Source organism: Necator americanus, chromosome V, assembly GCF_031761385.1.
Source record: "Necator americanus strain Aroian chromosome V, whole genome shotgun sequence".
In the NCBI taxonomy this organism is placed as follows: Eukaryota; Metazoa; Nematoda; class Chromadorea; order Rhabditida; family Ancylostomatidae; genus Necator; species Necator americanus.
In genome coordinates, this window is record NC_087375.1 from 27,328,841 (window position 1) to 27,352,088 (window position 23,248).

The 23,248-nt window shown below is 43.7% G+C and overlaps 2 protein-coding genes across 5 annotated transcripts; one reads left to right on the plus strand and one right to left on the minus strand.

Annotated features, from left to right (window-relative positions):
* RB195_015375 (uncharacterized protein) lies at positions 1-22,682 on the minus strand (the record flags this gene model as incomplete). 4 transcript variants are annotated; one of them, XM_064206059.1, is made up of 13 exons in its annotated part: positions 1-164; positions 834-888; positions 961-1,042; positions 1,103-1,180; positions 1,237-1,271; positions 2,123-2,335; positions 2,417-2,452; positions 4,611-4,664; positions 4,993-5,055; positions 11,848-11,895; positions 11,950-12,038; positions 12,101-12,183; positions 22,666-22,682. In XM_064206059.1, 13 exons carry the CDS (start codon positions 22,680-22,682, stop codon positions 1-3), a joined length of 1,017 nt encoding a protein of 338 aa, XP_064061939.1. The 4 variants fall into 4 exon arrangements, with proteins under 4 accessions (XP_064061939.1, XP_064061940.1, XP_064061941.1 ...); XM_064206060.1 differs by having other exon boundaries at positions 12,101-12,207; XM_064206058.1 differs by lacking the exon at positions 22,666-22,682 and adding an exon at positions 12,300-12,383 and having other exon boundaries at positions 12,101-12,215.
* On the plus strand, positions 8,229-8,666 carry RB195_015376 (uncharacterized protein; the record flags this gene model as incomplete). Its single annotated transcript, XM_064206062.1, has 1 exon — positions 8,229-8,666. The coding sequence occupies one exon, from the start codon at positions 8,229-8,231 to the stop codon at positions 8,664-8,666; it is 438 nt and encodes a 145-aa protein (XP_064061942.1).
* Positions 22,683-23,248: the final 566 nt, after the last annotated feature.

A 23,248-nucleotide genomic window follows, 5' to 3' on the forward strand; every position in this document is an offset into this window, starting at 1 on the left:
TTATTCGACAAAGTCTTTGTTTCTGATAAGTTCATCGATCATTTTTGCATGCCAATGTGCATAGGAAATAGCATGAACTATAGGATAAAATGGTGTAAGAAAATTCTGCTCTTCAATTCCAGGATCATTTTCCAAAGGTTTTTGTGTGAGCTCCGTAATACTATCTGCAATAGTAAACTGTTATTAATCTTTGAGTTGAATAAGCATTTCAAAAAAAAAAGTATTGTTCTGTAACTTTGAAATCTGGTAATGATTTGTTTGCGATTGTTGGAGAAATGCGGTTGTGTTTAGTTGCGGTAACCAGAGCCCACTTCAGTTATATGGCTTTAATCCGAGACTACCTCTGTGGAAAGTGAAACTGAGAACTGCGTGTTCCAACAATATCATGCTAACCGGCCTTAAAGGCATCACCCCACGAATCTTAGGTGGTACGGATTTCAGGTGGAGTATTCGTGCATGGGATCGTAGACTATGGAGAGAAGGGTGATTCCGTCCATTTCCTCCTAATTGCCGTAAAAAACCGCCCGGAAGATACGGCTTCGAGCGCTACGGTGCGCTATTTTTTACAACGAGTTCGATTGGACTGCGCGAGTCGTCTGCACACGCCATATCTTCTGGACCATTTTTTTACGGCAATTAGGAAGGAATGGACGGAATCACCCAACTCTTCATAATCTACGATCCCGTATGCGAATACTCCATTTGAAATCCGTACCACCTCATATTCGTGGGGTGATGCCTTTAACCCAGCTACACATCATAGCGAGTTCAAATTGCTCCCATCCCAACATAAACAGAACTTTATAAAGAAGCATAGTCTGGATCAGGCCCACCTATTGGATCTATAAGACGAATAGGATTGTAGCGTGAGTAAGTGATGGGGTGAGTCTAAAGTGAGACTGGATTATTTAGTAGGTATTTATAACAAAGATAGAAGAATAAAACCTATCAAATTCAAACCTCTGTCGGCACTAATTTTAGTTTAACATTAGGATCAAAGAGGCAAGAGTTGTCCTTGAGCGGTTTGCTCTTGTTGGTTATTCTGGAAGGAAAAACGGAGTAGAGATAGTCACAGAGGAAAATAAATAATCATTTATTCTACCTGCAGTAACAATGCGATGTTTTCATGACGCTTGTATCACTTGCTGTTCGTGATGGTACTAAGAGCGGTGATTGTGATCTAAAAATGACAAAAAAAATTCCAAGAAGAATAATGTGATCCGAAATTAAACATACTCCTTGTCTTTCATGTCCGATTCTGAATCTAATGCCTGAAAAAAAAAGAAAACAAAGTGTTTTGCACGAAAAAGAATGACGCCTTATGATGCGAATGATTTATACGATGTTTTTTCACCCTAAAAAGGTACATTCCATTATTATCGGGTCCGGAGGTTTTTTATTTCGTACAATCAAAAGTGTGCAGGAATAAGTGAGTTACTTTGAACACTTAGCACGAGCACTACTCCTAACGCATCTCCTATCGTCTTCAGAGTGTGTAGCCGGCCATCGCACAAAAGGGAAAACATAATATCAAGAAAAAAAGTGGTCAAGCGATCTTCTATCTCCACCTTTTCCTTTTCTCAGTCTATGCAAAAAAGCGGTCTTCAAACCTCGAACATTTAATCGATTTCTCCTCATGCCCTTCATAATATCCTGATTAGCTACGTCTAAATCCAAACTATCTCTGAAAGTTTTCCAACTTTACAGTTTTTCTCTTCTTATGTAGTGATCTTCAATCTATACTAACTACTCATTTGGGTTTCTAGGATATATTTTGTTTAAACTTTCCTATTATTAGTGCTTTGAAGCAACATAGAGAAAGATGTCTACAGGAGACCAGTTTTCACAAACACGAACGTTGAAAGCTGTTTCTTCTCGAATACATGTCACCTTTTTGTCTCTCTACTTTTTTTTGACTTTCTTCTTCCTTTATGTAGTCTCCTATTTCTTATAATTATTTTTCTTTCGTAATTGGAGCTAGGACCTATCTCACTGTTTATACATTAGCAGTCACTGTTGACACTTAAAAGAGTGAAATCTGGTATTGTATGGAAAGTGTTTGGTCAATCTTATTTGAATTGATTTTACGTTAACCGCTGAACGAAACGAGTCGGTGATCTACCTCTCCCAGGCCTTTTCTCATCAATTCTTCTCTCAGTCCTTCCTTTTGCATGGAATCAACCGGCATGACGTCTTCTTGTCGCGCTGTAGTTGTCTTCGACTCTTCTTGCAATTTCACGGCGCTAGGTTCTGCTTGTTTAGCGGTTTTTGTTGAATTACTGTCTTTCTCAGGTTTTTTCGGCCTTATAGGTGTCGTATGCACTTTGATTTCTTCCTGCAAACAAAACGAAATAGTAATAATCATCTTTCATTCTTTTGAAGGATATCAGAGGATGTCCATAGTCACAAAACTTACGTTGGTATCCTCAGGTGAAAAAAGTTGAGCGGGCTTCTAAAAAACGAATAATCAGAAAACTCAAGAGAAGTACAATATATGGCGAAAGCATATAGGGCAATATAGCAAGACTGTTGAATAGAAATCAATAGAATAAACCGGCATAGTATGAAATGAACCATCGGAGTGCTTCCGAGCTGACCATAAAAGTTGGTTGTTTCGCCGTGCTCTTCTCCGGCATTGTTCGTATATATCCTTCAGTCGTTACATCGAACATATTTCTCAGTAGGGTATATATCCGACTACCTTTGTCTTTATTCCAGCACAAAATCCTTTGACTTCTCCTTATTTTGTTCAGTTGTAGAGCAGATAACGGGTTTGATATGGTAGAGCAGAAAAAACGTAGGTGGCATGGAGTAACGAATAAGCGTTAAGGCATCACCCACGAATCTGAAGTGGTGCGGGTTTCAGGTGCGTTATGCCTACAAGGAGTCGTAGATTATGGAGAGAAGAGTGATCCCGTCTATTTCTCCCTGATTACTGTAAAAAACGGCTCGGAAGATACGGCTTCGAGCGTTCCTGCGCGCTATTTTCTACAACAAGTTCGATTGGAGCGCGCCAGCCTTGTGCATGCGCCGCATCTTCCAAGCCGTTCTTACGGCAATTAGGAAGAAATGGATGGAATCACCCTCCTCTCCATAATCTACGACCCCGTATAGGAACTCTCCATCTGAAATCCGCACCACCTCAGATTCGTGGGGTGATGCCTTTAACGGAGAATCCGCTGGTCTCTTAGCTAAATCTGTGTTTAGTACACGAAATGGCACAAGAATCTTTGGAAGCCATAAAGACATAAAATGACTACTTATTTATGCTCGCATGTTGTGCCAGCAAGTTTTTAGTGAGACTGATGCTGTGCGTATTTTATCAAAATCCTCTTCTGTCCTTGCAAAGCCTCAATATCGTTCTAAGTAAACCATGCAAGAACTCCAAAAGGAACAGAAATCAGCTTCACCGAATAGCGGAGCTGGTAAACCACCGCGTTCCTATAGACTGCCGCCCAAGCGAATGAAGCCTACACACTGTACGACATCCTTAAGTATTATTCTCCGTATAATGTTAAGGAACTGGATGTGATGGGACAATAACAACAATACCAATTATCCCGCATGCAGTTCCTTAACATTATTCAGACGACAACACTTAAGGATACTGCACAGTGTGTAGATCTGTAAGACAGCTGTGGTTCACCAGCCTCGCAAGTCGGTGAGATAATGTTTTCCTCTTCCGAGTTCTTCAGTGGTGTATTCAGAACGATATCAACAGTTAAAGACAGTATAACACGAATCTGAGGTGGTGCGGATTTCAGGTGGAGCATCCGTATACGGGGTCGTAGATTATGGAGACGGGGATAGTTCCGCCCATCTTTCCCTGCATCACTGCAAACAGCAGCCTCCAGAATGCTGATTTGTACGACGCCATCTATTGCAATGTCCCACCGCTTGCGCCGCCTCCGCCCCGCGATTCGTCGAAAATCAATTCGGACCGCCCCGATAGGCAGTAGGCGGCGCTACGCGTGCAAAGGTGGCGCGCTGCAAAAGAAGGCATCGTACAAAACAGCATTCAAAGGCCGGCTGCTTGCAGTGATTCAGGGAGAGATGAGCGGAACCACCCCGGTCTCCATAATCTACGACCCCGGATACTCCATCTGAAATCCGTACCACCCCAGACTGGTGGTATGTTTCCTTTAACAAGAAAAGAGGAGGAGTTAGATGGGATATGGATAGCATTCAAACAGCTCGAACCATCTTTAGGTCTTTGTTAAAGACTAGATTGGTGAGAAGTCATGTCATAAATAAAGTTCCACAAAAAAAAACATAAGTCGAATTCAGGAAGATTTTGCCGAGGCTTCAAGAAGATAGGACTTGCAGACTGAGCAGTCATTTTCCAGAATGGATCACATCGATTGTGAACGTATATGGGTTGTTTGAAGTCGAGGTGGGACCATCGCGAACTGCACCGATGGGTGATGCTAACAGGGGTTCTTCCACGATACTATCCAGGGCATTTCACCGCGAGGTTTCGAGTGCGATTAGGCAAGCTTTCATAAACTATTTTGCATTGTTTTGCTCACGTAAGTCTTATAAAAACATGGATTTGAATAATAGGTGAAATATGGACAAAAGACTTATGAAGAGCAATAATAAATAAGTACCACGTGTTCGAGGTTTTCAGGTGAACGAGCGGTAGGATCCTTACCGTATTCTATCTGAAATTTTGAGTTTTCTGGAATTCTTAGTATTGTACATTAGTTAAAGGCATCACCTCACGAATCTGGGGTGGTACGGCTCGAACCCGTATCTTCCGGGCCGTTTTTTACGGCTATTAGGAAGAAATGGACGGAATCACCCTCCTCCCTATAATCTACGACCCCGTGCAGGTATAACGCACCTGAAACCCGCACCACCCCAGATTCGTGGGGTGATGCCTTTAAAGCTGAACAAAAGATCTATGAAAAGAAAATGACGTAAACATCTCTCCTGTTTTGTTCGGGAGCATTATCACAGAGACATTTAATAGATTCAATCAAATCTCACCTCTAGTTCAGCACTACTGAATGGAATTGCAACAGGTAGATCATCATTCTCGCTTCTATGCTCCTAAGATGAGCCATATTCACACGTGGTAACAAGAAAAAACAACGACAACAGTGAACACGAAGTGAAGGTACAAGCTGACAGGAAGCCGTTTGTCATATTTTCGCCGTCCCGAACTGCTTACTTTTCAGTAATCTCAACTATATAGTCGTGACAGAACTATACAAACTCTGACCTGAAGCCTTGTACAAATGTGCAAGCGACTGCGCTCGAACCAGAGCTGCGGAGCGAGGTGGACGGTCGCTAGCCACGCTCATCTCTGCACTCCGAGTGGAGGTAGCGATGTTGCGACCATAGATCCCAATCGCTGTCTCCATCTAGGATACGCAGCTTCATCAGAAAACAGGTCTAGTACCAACTTACCAGGTTGACACTAGAACGATTTTCAGCTATCGATCGGTTGTGGTGTAACAGTCGGGCGTTTTACCGACTGCGACCGACTGTGAAACACCCACCCTAGGCGATTAAATAATAATCATAATGTTTAGCAAGTCGGGTATATACTTGAAATAAGCAGCAGGAAATTGATAATCTCTTAATGTTCCAACAACGTATGGGAAAGTACTGATGATATATTGTGAATCGGGAAGTGTAGACATGTTTTCTTTTATATGCTATATGCACATGCATATATGTTTTCTTTCATATACTATATATATCTTTTATATACTATATATTTTATATACATGTGTTACGTACACACTTCACGTTTTCAGAAGATACTTGAATATTGATGGTCGCTTCGATTTACGTCAGTTGATACGTGAACCAGGAAATACAGGAAAAAAAATCAGTACTCAGTTGCTAAATGGAAACAACCGCGTGGTACAGTCCCAGTAGCCGTCGTGCTCAATTTACACGGATTCTATGCTGGTCCTACATTGAAAGCATGATGACTGCTAATATGATATACCCGACTCGTTAGACATCGTTCTTCCCATTTCAGTACTGTTCATGCCAACCTTTTCAAATAATCATAATATTATTGTGTATGTATTGTACTGTATTGTCGGATCGGGACCGCATATACAAGTCTGGCTGCTACCTGCTCGTGGTGGCTCCGCTTTAACTAAACCTAGTCAGGCACTTGACTGTAAACACTGGGAACGTACGAGCTATACAACGTGCGCAGTTGTACGGCGCAAGATTCCCATACACTGCAAAGAAGTGCTGAGGTGGTGCAGATTTGAGGTGGAGTATTCGTATACGGGATGGGAGACTATGGAGAGGGGGGTTATTTCGTCCATTTCTCCCTAATTGCCGTGAAAAACGGCCCAGAGGATGCGGCGCCGCACAAGGCTGGGGCGCTCCGGTCGAACATCTTGCAGAAAATGGTGCGCCAGAACGCCTGAAGCCGCATCTTCCGGGCCGTTTTTTACGGCAATTAGGAAGAAATGGACGGAATCACCCCCCTTTCCATAGTCTCCCATCCCGTATACGAATACTCCACCTGAAATCTGTAATACCTCAGATTCGTGGAGTGATGTCTTTAAGCCCATAACCTGAAAGGGAGCATGGAATCTTTGGCAACAACCATTCGTTTCGCCTCGCTGAACAGCCGAACAGTATCGAACGAAACTCCAACAAACCTTCCTGTTTAGGTTTCTACGATATCTTCTTGTGTCGTTTGCTGCGCTTCTAGAAACACGCACCAGAGCTTGGCTCGTCATCAGTATCGGAGACTACAGTATCTACTGCGGCGATGCTGATCAAAGAAGATAGGCGGCTGTTCAGTAGTTGTGAGGAACGACTACAACATCCTAGTGGAGGAACTTGGCTCAACGTCGTCTAGACGCGCGTTTGCGCGACTACGGGATCGCAGAGGGTGCAAATTCGGTACTCGTAGGTGCCCATGCACTTACGGAAAGCGCTGAAGACAACAATGAGTACGCCTTCTATGAACACGATGAATGATGAACTGAATGCGTTGGTGTTTCAAATACTAAGTCTGCAGTTGGTCATTGTCAGAATCGACGCAAACGCGAAGATGGAACAACGACCGATGTGCTAGGAGAAAAGAGTTATCCGGCGGAGGCAGCGCACGTCGGATAACGGGAATCGTCTGGTAGAACCATGTGAACAGACGGGCTCATCATCGCTCCCACGTTTAAGAGGAATCATCAGCGCCATCAGCTAACGGGGTAAGGTCTCTATCTTAGGCCTGAAGAACAGCACAAGCGGAAGGTGAGAACTCTTAAACAGCTTGACTACGTTCTGATGAGAAACATTCTTAATTCAAATATCCGAAAATCTGCAGCTGCTTGGGACGTCGCATTTGACTGTGACTGTCCAGTTCTTCTCAACTTCGAGATACGGTTCCACAAGGAGAACCGAGGAGCTCCTCTTCAACCGAAAATCGCCATGGCAGGTCTGAGAGACGAAAAATGCAGAACGAAATTCCGTCAGCGTACGTCAATTCGTATTGGAATACCAACACGAATTCGACCAGGAACATGCGATTTTTTTTTACAAAGAGCTTTCAGGATGCTGCACGGGGAACGCTTCCGGTTCTAATGCCGCAGAAGTTCGCCTTTGCATCTGTGGAAACAAAATCCAGGTTTAACTTTGCATATGCCTCTCGCAGTAGTGGGATTTAAACCAAGAAAAGCGTCTCAGAGAGAATTTATAGCGCCAGACATTGAAAAAAAAAACATCCGTCCGATATGGGTTGTCGAAAGGATAACTCGTGAAGACATCATATCTATCATAATTCGCCTCCACAAGAAGTTATTCGTCCTGGGTCCGAGGAACTATCAAACAATCTTTCGCTGCGCGTTATTTGCAAGCATTCAGAGCGGATTATCCTGGACTGACTCAATAAACATCGCGAAGGAACACCGCGCGACGAGCAAGCTGGGTTTCATCCTAACCGATGACTGACCAAGTGAGTGATCAAAATCTGTCAACGGTACTCGAAGCCATTGCAATTGGCTTTTCTCAACTTTGAAGCCCCTTTCGACTCTCCTCATTAAGGGCGTCTTCTCAACGCAATCCGTGCGGGGGAGTAGCGGAAATGTTTGTTCGCCTCTTTAGTAGCATGTATCTACTGGCAACTGCTGCAGCTCGAACCTCAACCGGACCTACAACACCGTTTGAAGTGCTGACAGGAGTAAGATGAAAGACCGTGCGTTCCTGTTCAACTTTTTTCATTCCTGAACAACGTCATCGGCGACTTCATGCAAGGTGACATCGATCAGTGTCCTACAGACATCGTCCTCGCACCATCGGGGTGTCCCTTGACCGATCACGAGTGCGCTGGCGATGTTGTTATATACGCGGAAAGCAGCGCGAAACTTCAAAATGTTGTCAACCTTGTGTCGAAAATGGCTGCAGCATATGGACTACACATACGCCCTCGCAAATGCAAGCAGATGTGGGTCTCTTCGAGACCTTGGGAATTAAGGTGGAATGACAATCGGTCGGATTTCGATGAGTTCTGTTACCTGTGCTGTATGCTGAAAAGCAACGGCAGCTACGAGAAAAATACTCAGCAAAGATGGGCTGAGACCATTGCTGTATTTAACTCCTTGACGAAATACCTGTGGTCGACCACCATCACCAACGAAGTCAAGCTGCGAGTCTACCTATCCGCAATTCGGCCCATCATGATGTAAGGATCGGAGACTTGGACAGCATCCCCTATGGTGATGGAAAGGATTGACTGCACGGAACGAAAACTTCTTTTACGGCTACTTAGCTACTTTTGGCCTATGCCACAATGAAGATCTTTACGCGGAAGTCGATGTATTATATCGGAGGAGGACAAATGGAAGAGATCAACATCTTACATCGCCATCAAAAATGGCTACAGAAAATCGTCTTCGCCTCTCTATATTAAGGAGAACGGCAAATCACCTTGCTCAACGAATCCTGAGGTTGTTGGGTTCGGGGTGGAAGAGGCCAACTAGTCGAAAACAGTTCTGGATTGAGTTGATGGTAGGAGACGTGGGGATCCTCGAGGTGGATAGGCAGTTCAGGCGAGACGTAAAGTTTTGCAGTATATGGAATAGCGAAGAATGGATTGATTCTGTGCAAGCTCTCGCAGAAGATCGAAGAGATTCTGTAGAGCTATGTTCAAGACCGATACACCTCTGTGAGGAGGGGGACAGTCGCGTCATAATATGGGACATATCCTTAATAATAGCAATAACAATAAGTTGTCGTGTAGAAACGAGTTAAACCTGACGACTGCGCTCGAAATGGATCCGTGGAGCTGACGATTGCGATTGAACCGGTTTCCAGAGCTCAGTCGAGCTAGCAAAGAGCCCACCTCAACTTCTAGCGCCAGCGCATTGCTCCGAGTGCAACAAGTTACGCACTTACGCCGAGAGCGCCGGCACTTCATTTTGAACCGACTATACAAGTAGAACTACACTAACTGCTCTAGAAAAAACGAGAACTGGGAAGTACCAATTGAGAGTTTCGTGGCGGAATTTGTGTAGTTTGTTGAATGAACCATACCTTCAACACGTTCTATGCATGTAAACGACATGAAACACAGTACTGTTGCGTTATCGGCAGCGTTTGAAGAGCGTTTGGAGTGAAGCGGTTAGGATCGAGTGGGGACCCTTGTTTGCACCACACATTGCCGCAGTTCCATGTTGTCCATTCCAACCGCCATCTCCACCGCTTTGCTTTGGCCTGCATCGTGCTTTATGTCGTTTTGACCCCAGAATACATCGGGCAGATGTTGGGTTGGTTCGCCACCCCCGAAACATTTGTTGGAGGAAGTAATGAAAAACATCGCAGAGGTACGGAACCAAAGGCAGTCTGAACTTTGGTTGATCGTGCTCTCCGCAAGGCTTACTGCTGCACTTTAAAAGATGCTCAACTGCCTTTGTTAGCTTAGATATGTTGTAATGCTCACTTCTAGCTTATTCTGCTATTCAAAACTCATGTGCTCTTGCTGCGTGAGCGTCCCGAGATAATATTATATGGAACCATCATTTGAATTGAGACGTAGTCTGGCGGGCTGGTTTGCGGCCAAAGAGGGAGAATGTCTGGAAATCATGGGGACAAATATGTTGCGATGAACGGTTATTATCACTCGCCTTAACCGCATTTGCAACGACGACATTCAACAAAGATTAGGTGTAGCTCCCATAGACGATGAGTTGCGCAGAACTTCTCTGTGATGGTACAGTTATGTCCTACGGATGACAACTGAGGTAACTACACTCTCCATAAGATCAGCAAAGACCTAGATGCGCCAACCATGTGAGAAAGGCTATAGTCGAAATAGTACTGATTTGGTACGACTCACGGTGACGTGAAACTGCTTTCTCCGTTCCAGCAAGGAGATGAAAGGCTAAACGTAGATCAGAAGGATCCATTTCTGTGCCGGCGCAGATTCTTAGTGCAGACACTTTATTTGTATTTTTGCTGTGCTAGAACCGGCTTATAATTTCGCTATGCGGTTACGACTTCCAACGCCTTTTTCCTTTCTAGCAGATATTTCATTATCAAGGGTTAATCGTACTTAGGAGTGGGTGTAGTGTAGCGGTTAGAGATTCCTGCACTATCTACCGGAGGTTCGAATCCGCCCTAGTGCTCACCAAGCCTTTCATCCCTCCGCGGTCGATAAATTCGGACGACCATGGTGAAAAAAAAATGACTTCTGGCTCCACACAACAACTTTCTAGTACTATTGTTTCTGCGAAGATGGATACCTCACAAATAAAACTGACCCCTTATTACAAGGATGAAAGTTGTTAGAAGTTTTTCATCTTGCACAAATGAAGAAGAGAACTCTTTGTTTAACTCACAGTCAATGGTAAAAAGTCGGGGAAAGTGCAGCGTCTGCCGGGAAAAGTAAATTAGTTGTGGTAGAAAATTGGGGAGAATAATACATAATCAAAACATTCTGCTGCAAAACTACGAACTCTGTCCTGGTCTACTTCGTTATTCTTATTAACAATACCAACAAGCAGCGGGCTCCATCTATCATTTGGATTTTTTTACAGTTGTAGAAAGGCGGTTACCATGTTTTTATCAAAAACATTTTTCACATAATATGAAAGAACATAACTTATTAAGAAAACAGAATATAATAATTTACGATAAGGAACGTGTCTCGAATCACAACAAGTCTTTCTACACACAAGATAAAGCAAGCCTATTCTAATGCGTGAAGACTTGAACAATTGCGTATCGAAAAAAAATTATTCTAAAATAAACTGTTAAAAAAACATTAACAGAGGCGGAGGACGACCAAGACGAACCACAGAGTTGGAATTTAAGAGCAGGACTGGTTCGACCACTACACCTGAAATTCACTGCTGGAAGCATGGCTCTCATTCTTTAAACGAGTATATTCGGAAAATTCGATATGCCACCCAACAAAAAACCATTGCGGGAGTTTTCCAAATTTCGAGTAAATTCAAACAAGTTACCATGTACTATGTATGTACTACTATGTTACTATACTGAGGCTGTTGCCAGCACCCCAGAAAGGTGTCAATTGAATTCTTAGTGTTGCCCACATTGTAGAGAATGAAGCAACAAATAAAGAAACGCTACATCGGCTCGTTGTGGTCGAGCTACCAGACGTTAGATAAGACACACTGTTCTGTATCAATCATCACGAGCTCTCGTTTACTCGTGAAAGATGTCCGATCTATAACACTCTCGAATATGGTGTCGTACAATCGGTGAGTAATCCGATGGTTGAAGATGGTTGAACCGTATTAACTACAAAGAGTAAGCGTACACTAGTAGATAAAGTCCCGTAGAGATGTAAGTTGTGCAAGAAACATCAGAGATGTGTAAAAATGGGATGCAATCTTTAGAACATACGGATGGCGTAGCAGCCGCAGAGCTCTTACGACGTCCAGTAGGTGTTCTCTAAAAGAAAGAATAGCACTTGATTAAAAAAGAAGCATTGGTAGGTGCTCTTACTGCTCTCAATGCTTTAACACTCGGTGACGGTTCGACACCTTTCAATTCTCCAGGCAATTGAATTGGTCCATCAACCTTAGCGAACTTGGCTGCAAGAGTGTTCTCTCACAGATGTGGATCACTTGAATGAACAAAAATTTGAAATCGTTACGCTTGCGTTTTCTTTGACTTTCATCGTGGTACCAAAGGTAGAATGCGTACGAAAAGGCTCCGATGACCACAATTACAGCTATGCTGTAATCTCCACAATTGAAAGAGCTATAACACTGGATAAAGTTAATAAAATAAAGAAATAATCGAGATATCAGGGCGTTGAAGCCTCCTATGTTGGTAACTATGGAGAGCGTTACCCTAAAGACATAACTATAACCTGTTCGATCCTGTTTCGGACCGATTTGTTCGAATGAAACGATGAGTGCAACTTCCCAAAGCATTTAAGATGCCATCGTGTTCTGCGGCAATTTCGAGAAACTTTAACTTCGCATACAAATACTAAAGGAAGTCGATAGCTCAGTTGGGAGAGCGTTAGACTGAAGATCTAAAGGTCACCAGTTCGATCCTGGTTCGGGGCATGGTTTTGAAAATAAAGGGATGAGCACATACTCCCTGAGCCTTTATCCGAGTTTCGTGTTTGTCGACAGTTTAAAGAAAATTTGGAAGAGCAACCAGTTTCTAATTGTGAGCCTCGATAGCTCAGTTGGGAGAGCGTTAGACTGAAGATCTAAAGGTCACCAGTTCGATCCTGGTTCGGGGCAATGTTTTTTGAATGAGAGGACGAGCACATACTCTCTGAGCCTTTAACCGAGTAACGTGTTTCTCAGCAGTGTTAAGAAACTCTAGAAGAGCAACCAGTTTCTCATTGTGAGCCTCGATAGCTCAGTTGGGAGAGCGTTAGACTGAAGATCTAAAGGTCACCAGTTCGATCCTGGTTCGGGGCAAAGTTTTTTAAAAGGGGGGGAGAACAAAACCCCCCAGACCCTTTAAACAAATTTTTTTTTTTTAAAAAAAAAAAAAAAAAAAAAAAAAAAAAAAAAATTTAAAAAAAAAAACTCGATAGCTCAGTTGGGAGAGCGTTAGACTGAAGATCTAAAGGTCACCAGTTCGATCCTGGTTCGGGGCAATGTTTTTTGAATGAGGGGACGAGCACATACTCTCTGAGCCTTTAACCGAGTTTCGTGTTTGTCGACAGTTTAAAGAAAATTTGGAAGAGCAACCAGTTTCTAATTGTGAGCCTCGATAGCTCAGTTGGGAGAGCGTTAGACTGAAGATCTAAAGGTCACCAGTTCGATCCTGGTTCGGGGCAATGTTTTTTGAATGAGAGGACGAGCACATACTCTCTGAGCCTTTAACCGAGTAACGTGTTTCTCAGCAGTGTTAAGAAACTCTAGAAGAGCAACCAGTTTCTCATTGTGAGCCTCGATAGCTCAGTTGGGAGAGCGTTAGACTGAAGATCTAAAGGTCACCAGTTCGATCCTGGTTCGGGGCATGGTTTTGAAAATAAAGGGATGAGCACATACTCCCTGAGCCTTTATCCGAGTTTCGTGTTTGTCGACAGTTTAAAGAAAATTTGGAAGAGCAACCAGTTTCTAATTGTGAGCCTCGATAGCTCAGTTGGGAGAGCGTTAGACTGAAGATCTAAAGGTCACCAGTTCGATCCTGGTTCGGGGCAATGTTTTTTGAATGAGAGGACGAGCACATACTCTCTGAGCCTTTAACCGAGTAACGTGTTTCTCAGCAGTGTTAAGAAACTCTAGAAGAGCAACCAGTTTCTCATTGTGAGCCTCGATAGCTCAGTTGGGAGAGCGTTAGACTGAAGATCTAAAGGTCACCAGTTCGATCCTGGTTCGGGGCAATGTTTTTTGAATGAGAGGACGAGCACATACTCTCTGAGCCTTTAACCGAGTAACGTGTTTCTCAGCAGTGTTAAGAAACTCTAGAAGAGCAACCAGTTTCTCATTGTGAGCCTCGATAGCTCAGTTGGGAGAGCGTTAGACTGAAGATCTAAAGGTCACCAGTTCGATCCTGGTTCGGGGCATGGTTTTGAAAATAAAGGGATGAGCACATACTCCCTGAGCCTTTATCCGAGTTTCGTGTTTGTCGACAGTTTAAAGAAAATTTGGAAGAGCAACCAGTTTCTAATTGTGAGCCTCGATAGCTCAGTTGGGAGAGCGTTAGACTGAAGATCTAAAGGTCACCAGTTCGATCCTGGTTCGGGGCAATGTTTTTTGAATGAGAGGACGAGCACATACTCTCTGAGCCTTTAACCGAGTAACGTGTTTCTCAGCAGTGTTAAGAAACTCTAGAAGAGCAACCAGTTTCTCATTGTGAGCCTCGATAGCTCAGTTGGGAGAGCGTTAGACTGAAGATCTAAAGGTCACCAGTTCGATCCTGGTTCGGGGCAATGTTTTTTGAATGAGGGGACGAGCACATACTCTCTGAGCCTTTAACCGAGTTTCGTGTTTCTCAACAGTGTAAAAAAACTTAGGAAGTGGAACCAGTTTCGAACTGAGAGCCTCGATAGCTCAGTTGGGAGAGCGTTAGACTGAAGATCTAAAGGTCACCAGTTCGATCCTGGTTCGGGGCAATGTTTTTTGAATGAGGGGACGAGCACATACTCTCTGAGCCTTTAACCGAGTTTCGTGTTTGTCGACAGTTTAAAGAAAATTTGGAAGAGCAACCAGTTTCTAATTGTGAGCCTCGATAGCTCAGTTGGGAGAGCGTTAGACTGAAGATCTAAAGGTCACCAGTTCGATCCTGGTTCGGGGCAATGTTTTTTGAATGAGGGGACGAGCACATACTCTCTGAGCCTTTAACCGAGTTTCGTGTTTGTCGACAGTTTAAAGAAAATTTGGAAGAGCAACCAGTTTCTAATTGTGAGCCTCGATAGCTCAGTTGGGAGAGCGTTAGACTGAAGATCTAAAGGTCACCAGTTCGATCCTGGTTCGGGGCAATGTTTTTTGAATGAGGGGACGAGCACATACTCTCTGAGCCTTTAACCGAGTTTCGTGTTTGTCGACAGTTTAAAGAAAATTTGGAAGAGCAACCAGTTTCTAATTGTGAGCCTCGATAGCTCAGTTGGGAGAGCGTTAGACTGAAGATCTAAAGGTCACCAGTTCGATCCTGGTTCGGGGCAATGTTTTTTGAATGAGAGGACGAGCACATACTCTCTGAGCCTTTAACCGAGTAACGTGTTTCTCAGCAGTGTTAAGAAACTCTAGAAGAGCAACCAGTTTCTCATTGTGAGCCTCGATAGCTCAGTTGGGAGAGCGTTAGACTGAAGATCTAAAGGTCACCAGTTCGATCCTGGTTCGGGGCAATGTTTTTTGAATGAGAGGACGAGCACATACTCTCTGAGCCTTTAACCGAGTAACGTGTTTCTCAGCAGTGTTAAGAAACTCTAGAAGAGCAACCAGTTTCTCATTGTGAGCCTCGATAGCTCAGTTGGGAGAGCGTTAGACTGAAGATCTAAAGGTCACCAGTTCGATCCTGGTTCGGGGCATGGTTTTGAAAATAAAGGGATGAGCACATACTCCCTGAGCCTTTATCCGAGTTTCGTGTTTGTCGACAGTTTAAAGAAAATTTGGAAGAGCAACCAGTTTCTAATTGTGAGCCTCGATAGCTCAGTTGGGAGAGCGTTAGACTGAAGATCTAAAGGTCACCAGTTCGATCCTGGTTCGGGGCAATGTTTTTTGAATGAGGGGACGAGCACATACTCCCTGAGCCTTTAACCGAGTTTCGTGTTTGTCGACAGTTTAAAGAAAATTTGGAAGAGCAACCAGTTTCTAGCTGATGGGCCTCGATAGCTCAGTTGGGAGAGCGTTAGACTGAAGATCTAAAGGTCACCAGTTCGATCCTGGTTCGGGGCAATGTTTTTTAAAGGAGGGGACGAGCACATACTCTCTGAGCCTTTAACCGAGTTTCGTGTTTCTCAACAGTGTAAAAAAACTTAGGAAGTGGAACCAGTTTCTAACTGAGAGCCTCGATAGCTCAGTTGGGAGAGCGTTAGACTGAAGATCTAAAGGTCACCAGTTCGATCCTGGTTCGGGGCAATGTTTTTTGAATGAGGGGACGAGCACATACTCTCTGAGCCTTTAACCGAGTTTCGTGTTTCTCAACAGTTTAAAGAAAATTTGGAAGTGGAACCAGTTTCTAACTGAGAGCCTCGATAGCTCAGTTGGGAGAGCGTTAGACTGAAGATCTAAAGGTCACCAGTTCTATCCTGGTTCGGGGCATGGTTTTGAAAATAAAGGGATGAGCACATACTCCCTGAGCCTTTATCCGAGTTTTGTGTTTGTCGACAGTTTAAAGAAAATTTGGAAGAGCAACCAGTTTCTAATTGTGAGCCTCGATAGCTCAGTTGGGAGAGCGTTAGACTGAAGATCTAAAGGTCACCAGTTCGATCCTGGTTCGGGGCAATGTTTTTTGAATGAGGGGACGAGCACATACTCTCTGAGCCTTTAACCGAGTTTCGTGTTTCTCAACAGTGTAAAAAAAACTTAGGAAGTGGAACCAGTTTCGAACTGAGAGCCTCGATAGCTCAGTTGGGAGAGCGTTAGACTGAAGATCTAAAGGTCACCAGTTCGATCCTGGTTCGGGGCAATGTTTTTTGAATGAGGGGACGAGCACATACTCTCTGAGCCTTTAACCGAGTTTCGTGTTTGTCGACAGTTTAAAGAAAATTTGGAAGAGCAACCAGTTTCTAATTGTGAGCCTCGATAGCTCAGTTGGGAGAGCGTTAGACTGAAGATCTAAAGGTCACCAGTTCGATCCTGGTTCGGGGCAATGTTTTTTGAATGAGGGGACGAGCACATACTCTCTGAGCCTTTAACCGAGTTTCGTGTTTGTCGACAGTTTAAAGAAAATTTGGAAGAGCAACCAGTTTCTAATTGTGAGCCTCGATAGCTCAGTTGGGAGAGCGTTAGACTGAAGATCTAAAGGTCACCAGTTCGATCCTGGTTCGGGGCAATGTTTTTTGAATGAGGGGACGAGCACATACTCTCTGAGCCTTTAACCGAGTTTCGTGTTTGTCGACAGTTTAAAGAAAATTTGGAAGAGCAACCAGTTTCTAATTGTGAGCCTCGATAGCTCAGTTGGGAGAGCGTTAGACTGAAGATCTAAAGGTCACCAGTTCGATCCTGGTTCGGGGCAATGTTTTTTGAATGAGGGGACGAGCACATACTCTCTGAGCCTTTAACCGAGTTTCGTGTTTGTCGACAGTTTAAAGAAAATTTGGAAGAGCAACCAGTTTCTAATTGTGAGCCTCGATAGCTCAGTTGGGAGAGCGTTAGACTGAAGATCTAAAGGTCACCAGTTCGATCCTGGTTCGGGGCAATGTTTTTTGAATGAGGGGACGAGCACATACTCTCTGAGCCTTTAACCGAGTTTCGTGTTTCTCAACAGTGTAAAAAAACTTAGGAAGTGGAACCAGTTTCTAACTGAGAGCCTCGATAGCTCAGTTGGGAGAGCGTTAGACTGAAGATCTAAAGGTCACCAGTTCGATCCTGGTTCGGGGCATGGTTTTGAAAATAAAGGGATGAGCACATACTCCCTGAGCCTTTATCCGAGTTTCGTGTTTGTCGACAGTTTAAAGAAAATTTGGAAGAGCAACCAGTTTCTAATTGTGAGCCTCGATAGCTCAGTTGGGAGAGCGTTAGACTGAAGATCTAAAGGTCACCAGTTCGATCCTGGTTCGGGGCAATGTTTTTTGAATGAGGGGACGAGCACATACTCCCTGAGCCTTTAACCGAGTTTCGTGTTTGTCGACAGTTTAAAGAAAATTTGGAAGAGCAACCAGTTTCTAGCTGAGGGCCTCGATAGCTCAGTTGGGAGAGCGTTAGACTGAAGATCTAAAGGTCACCAGTTCGATCCTGGTTCGGGGCAATGTTTTTTGAATGAGGGGACGAGCACATACTCTCTGAGCCTTTAACCGAGTTTCGTGTTTCTCAACAGTGTAAAAAAACTTAGGAAGTGGAACCAGTTTCTAACTGAGAGCCTCGATAGCTCAGTTGGGAGAGCGTTAGACTGAAGATCTAAAGGTCACCAGTTCGATCCTGGTTCGGGGCAATGTTTTTTGAATGAGAGGACGAGCACATACTCTCTGAGCCTTTAACCGAGTAACGTGTTTCTCAGCAGTGTTAAGAAACTCTAGAAGAGCAACCAGTTTCTCATTGTGAGCCTCGATAGCTCAGTTGGGAGAGCGTTAGACTGAAGATCTAAAGGTCACCAGTTCGATCCTGGTTCGGGGCAATGTTTTTTGAATGAGGGGACGAGCACATACTCTCTGAGCCTTTAACCGAGTTTCGTGTTTCTCAACAGTGTAAAAAAACTTAGGAAGTGGAACCAGTTTCTAACTGAGAGCCTCGATAGCTCAGTTGGGAGAGCGTTAGACTGAAGATCTAAAGGTCACCAGTTCGATCCTGGTTCGGGGCATGGTTTTGAAAATAAAGGGATGAGCACATACTCCCTGAGCCTTTATCCGAGTTTCGTGTTTGTCGACAGTTTAAAGAAAATTTGGAAGAGCAACCAGTTTCTAATTGTGAGCCTCGATAGCTCAGTTGGGAGAGCGTTAGACTGAAGATCTAAAGGTCACCAGTTCGATCCTGGTTCGGGGCAATGTTTTTTGAATGAGGGGACGAGCACATACTCCCTGAGCCTTTAACCGAGTTTCGTGTTTGTCGACAGTTTAAAGAAAATTTGGAAGAGCAACCAGTTTCTAGCTGAGGGCCTCGATAGCTCAGTTGGGAGAGCGTTAGACTGAAGATCTAAAGGTCACCAGTTCGATCCTGGTTCGGGGCAATGTTTTTTGAATGAGGGGACGAGCACATACTCTCTGAGCCTTTAACCGAGTTTCGTGTTTCTCAACAGTGTAAAAAAAACTTAGGAAGTGGAACCAGTTTCTAACTGAGAGCCTCGATAGCTCAGTTGGGAGAGCGTTAGACTGAAGATCTAAAGGTCACCAGTTCGATCCTGGTTCGGGGCAATGTTTTTTGAATGAGAGGACGAGCACATACTCTCTGAGCCTTTAACCGAGTAACGTGTTTCTCAGCAGTGTTAAGAAACTCTAGAAGAGCAACCAGTTTCTCATTGTGAGCCTCGATAGCTCAGTTGGGAGAGCGTTAGACTGAAGATCTAAAGGTCACCAGTTCGATCCTGGTTCGGGGCAATGTTTTTTGAATGAGGGGACGAGCACATACTCTCTGAGCCTTTAACCGAGTTTCGTGTTTCTCAACAGTTTAAAGAAAATTTGGAAGTGGAACCAGTTTCTAACTGAGAGCCTCGATAGCTCAGTTGGGAGAGCGTTAGACTGAAGATCTAAAGGTCACCAGTTCTATCCTGGTTCGGGGCATGGTTTTGAAAATAAAGGGATGAGCACATACTCCCTGAGCCTTTATCCGAGTTTTGTGTTTGTCGACAGTTTAAAGAAAATTTGGAAGAGCAACCAGTTTCTAATTGTGAGCCTCGATAGCTCAGTTGGGAGAGCGTTAGACTGAAGATCTAAAGGTCACCAGTTCGATCCTGGTTCGGGGCAATGTTTTTTGAATGAGGGGACGAGCACATACTCCCTGAGCCTTTAACCGAGTTTCGTGTTTGTCGACAGTTTAAAGAAAATTTGGAAGAGCAACCAGTTTCTAGCTGAGGGCCTCGATAGCTCAGTTGGGAGAGCGTTAGACTGAAGATCTAAAGGTCACCAGTTCGATCCTGGTTCGGGGCAATGTTTTTTGAATGAGGGGACGAGCACATACTCTCTGAGCCTTTAACCGAGTTTCGTGTTTCTCAACAGTGTAAAAAAACTTAGGAAGTGGAACCAGTTTCTAGCTGAGGGCCTCGATAGCTCAGTTGGGAGAGCGTTAGACTGAAGATCTAAAGGTCACCAGTTCGATCCTGGTTCGGGGCAATGTTTTTTGAATGAGGGGACGAGCACATACTCTCTGAGCCTTTAACCGAGTTTCGTGTTTTTTAAAAAAAAAAAAAAAAAAAAAAGAAAAAAAAATTTTTTAAAAAAAAGACGATAGCTCAGTTGGGAGAGCGTTAGACTGAAGATCTAAAGGTCACCAGTTCGATCCTGGTTCGGGGCAATGTTTTTTGAAATGAGGGGACGAGCACATACTCTCTGAGCTTTTAACCGAGTTTTTTTTTTCTTAACAGTGTAAAAAAACTTTGGAAGTGGAACCAGTTTCGAACTGAGAGCCTCGATAGCTCAGTTGGGAGAGCGTTAGACTGAAGATCTAAAGGTCACCAGTTCGATCCTGGTTCGGGGCAATGTTTTTTGAATGAGGGGACGAGCACATACTCTCTGAGCCTTTAACCGAGTTTCGTGTTTCTCAACAGTGTAAAAAAACTCAGGAAGTGGAACCAGTTTCTAACTGAGAGCCTCGATAGCTCAGTTGGGAGAGCGTTAGACTGAAGATCTAAAGGTCACCAGTTCGATCCTGGTTCGGGCCATGGTTTTGAAAATAAAGGGATGAGCACATACTCCCTGAGCCTTTATCCGAGTTTTGTGTTTGTCGACAGTTTAAAGAAAATTTGGAAGAGCAACCAGTTTCTAATTGTGAGCCTCGATAGCTCAGTTGGGAGAGCGTTAGACTGAAGATCTAAAGGTCACCAGTTCGATCCTGGTTCGGGGCAATGTTTTTTGAATGAGAGGACGAGCACATACTCTCTGAGCCTTTAACCGAGTAACGTGTTTCTCAGCAGTGTTAAGAAACTCTAGAAGAGCAACCAGTTTCTCATTGTGAGCCTCGATAGCTCAGTTGGGAGAGCGTTAGACTGAAGATCTAAAGGTCACCAGTTCTATCCTGGTTCGGGGCATGGTTTTGAAAATAAAGGGATGAGCACATACTCCCTGAGCCTTTATCCGAGTTTTGTGTTTGTCGACAGTTTAAAGAAAATTTGGAAGAGCAACCAGTTTCTAATTGTGAGCCTCGATAGCTCAGTTGGGAGAGCGTTAGACTGAAGATCTAAAGGTCACCAGTTCGATCCTGGTTCGGGGCAATGTTTTTTGAATGAGGGGACGAGCACATACTCCCTGAGCCTTTAACCGAGTTTCGTGTTTGTCGACAGTTTAAAGAAAATTTGGAAGAGCAACCAGTTTCTAGCTGAGGGCCTCGATAGCTCAGTTGGGAGAGCGTTAGACTGAAGATCTAAAGGTCACCAGTTCGATCCTGGTTCGGGGCAATGTTTTTTGAATGAGGGGACGAGCACATACTCTCTGAGCCTTTAACCGAGTTTCGTGTTTCTCAACAGTGTAAAAAAACTTAGGAAGTGGAACCAGTTTCTAGCTGAGGGCCTCGATAGCTCAGTTGGGAGAGCGTTAGACTGAAGATCTAAAGGTCACCAGTTCGATCCTGGTTCGGGGCAATGTTTTTTGAATGATGGGACGAGCACATACTCTCTAGCCTTTAACCGAGTTTCGTGTTTCTCAACAGTGTAAAAAAACTTAGGAAGTGGAACCAGTTTCGAACTGAGAGCCTCGATAGCTCAGTTGGGAGAGCGTTAGACTGAAGATCTAAAGGTCACCAGTTCGATCCTGGTTCGGGGCAATGTTTTTTGAATGAGGGGACGAGCACATACTCTCTGAGCCTTTAACCGAGTTTCGTGTTTCTCAACAGTGTAAAAAAAACTCAGGAAGTGGAACCAGTTTCTAACTGAGAGCCTCGATAGCTCAGTTGGGAGAGCGTTAGACTGAAGATCTAAAGGTCACCAGTTCGATCCTGGTTCGGGCCATGGTTTTGAAAATAAAGGGATGAGCACATACTCCCTGAGCCTTTAACCGAGTAACGTGTTTCTCAGCAGTGTTAAGAAACTCTGGAAGAGCAACCAGTTTCTCATTGTGAGCCTCGATAGCTCAGTTGGGAGAGCGTTAGACTGAAGATCTAAAGGTCACCAGTTCGATCCTGGTTCGGGCCATGGTTTTGAAAATAAAGGGATGAGCACATACTCCCTGAGCCTTTAACCGAGTAACGTGTTTCTCAGCAGTGTTAAGAAACTCTGGAAGAGCAACCAGTTTCTCATTGTGAGCCTCGATAGCTCAGTTGGGAGAGCGTTAGACTGAAGATCTAAAGGTCACCAGTTCGATCCTGGTTCGGAATATTGTTTTTTTTTGTTTTTTTTAATGAGATGCTTTTATAAAGACCTCCCCATTGCATTTTATATGGTATCGTGTTTTTCAGGAACACCTCTCATTTGGAAGCGAAGATAACTTTTCTTTGTGCTCGTTATGGAACAGTGGTCTCCCGAAGGTGTGCGAGATGGTTATGGATCGTATTTACAATTCAATTACAACTGCTCACAACTCTTACACTAGCAAGCTCAGATCACTGTTTCCCTTGGTCGTCTTCACTTGGTTACACTTTTATCGCTGTTGGTGGTTGAAGTAAATAAATTTAATAGTAAATATTTCGCAGTTGTGTCACTTTCCTCTCCAAAATTTTACTCATTGACACTTCTAAATGAACTTCGACGAGGTGTGCTTATCTGCTGGGTGTTGAAAAGTTTCGGAACTTTTTCTTGTTTTTTGAGTTTTTGAGATCAGCTTTGCATTTTATTGCTTGGCCGACTATTGCGGAATATTCTCTCAGGCACATAAAAAAAAAACTGAAAATTAAGTCAAGACATGATAAAATCATGTCTTGACTTAATTTTCACTGATTTAAAATTGGTGATGCTGCCATCGATTACACGAAGTTTTATGCGACGCTATGCTAAATGACAACGTACCCTTTGTAGAAACTCATATTGGACCGGTAGCAGTACAGACGGTTATAACAATGCACCACCCTACCTTTTGCTCTGATGGTTCTATATTATCACTTATTCGATCACCGATAACTCGGTTTTAGGGTGAGGTTGTGTCTTCGGAGCTTGCATTTCTTGAGTTCTTTGTAAGAAAGCATGGCTAGCGCCGAACCTTTATTTATTGAGGTGCTTATTACCTGCTGGAAATTTTTGCCAGCGATACAAAACTGTTACAATCATAGACAATTCGTGGTTTTTTTTTTTCAATCAATCCAATAAATTAGTTTTTCATCTAATCCAATATTTTGCATTGGCCGTTTCCAAAAGTGTTAATGCAAAACATAGAGGACACAGTGGGATCTACTTTTGCGTTTCTTTATAGAAAGCTGAATTGCAAACGGTTTTTGAGGTATAAGGATATTTACTTTCCACTTTCCCTTACCTGCGAATGTTCGAACCACGTGAAGATCATTGCCGTTTAGAGAATGTAATCGTGTTTCATAACATCAAGCACATATCACCTGTATCACCTGGCTTCCGTTGTTGACCAAATTGCTCGAGCGGG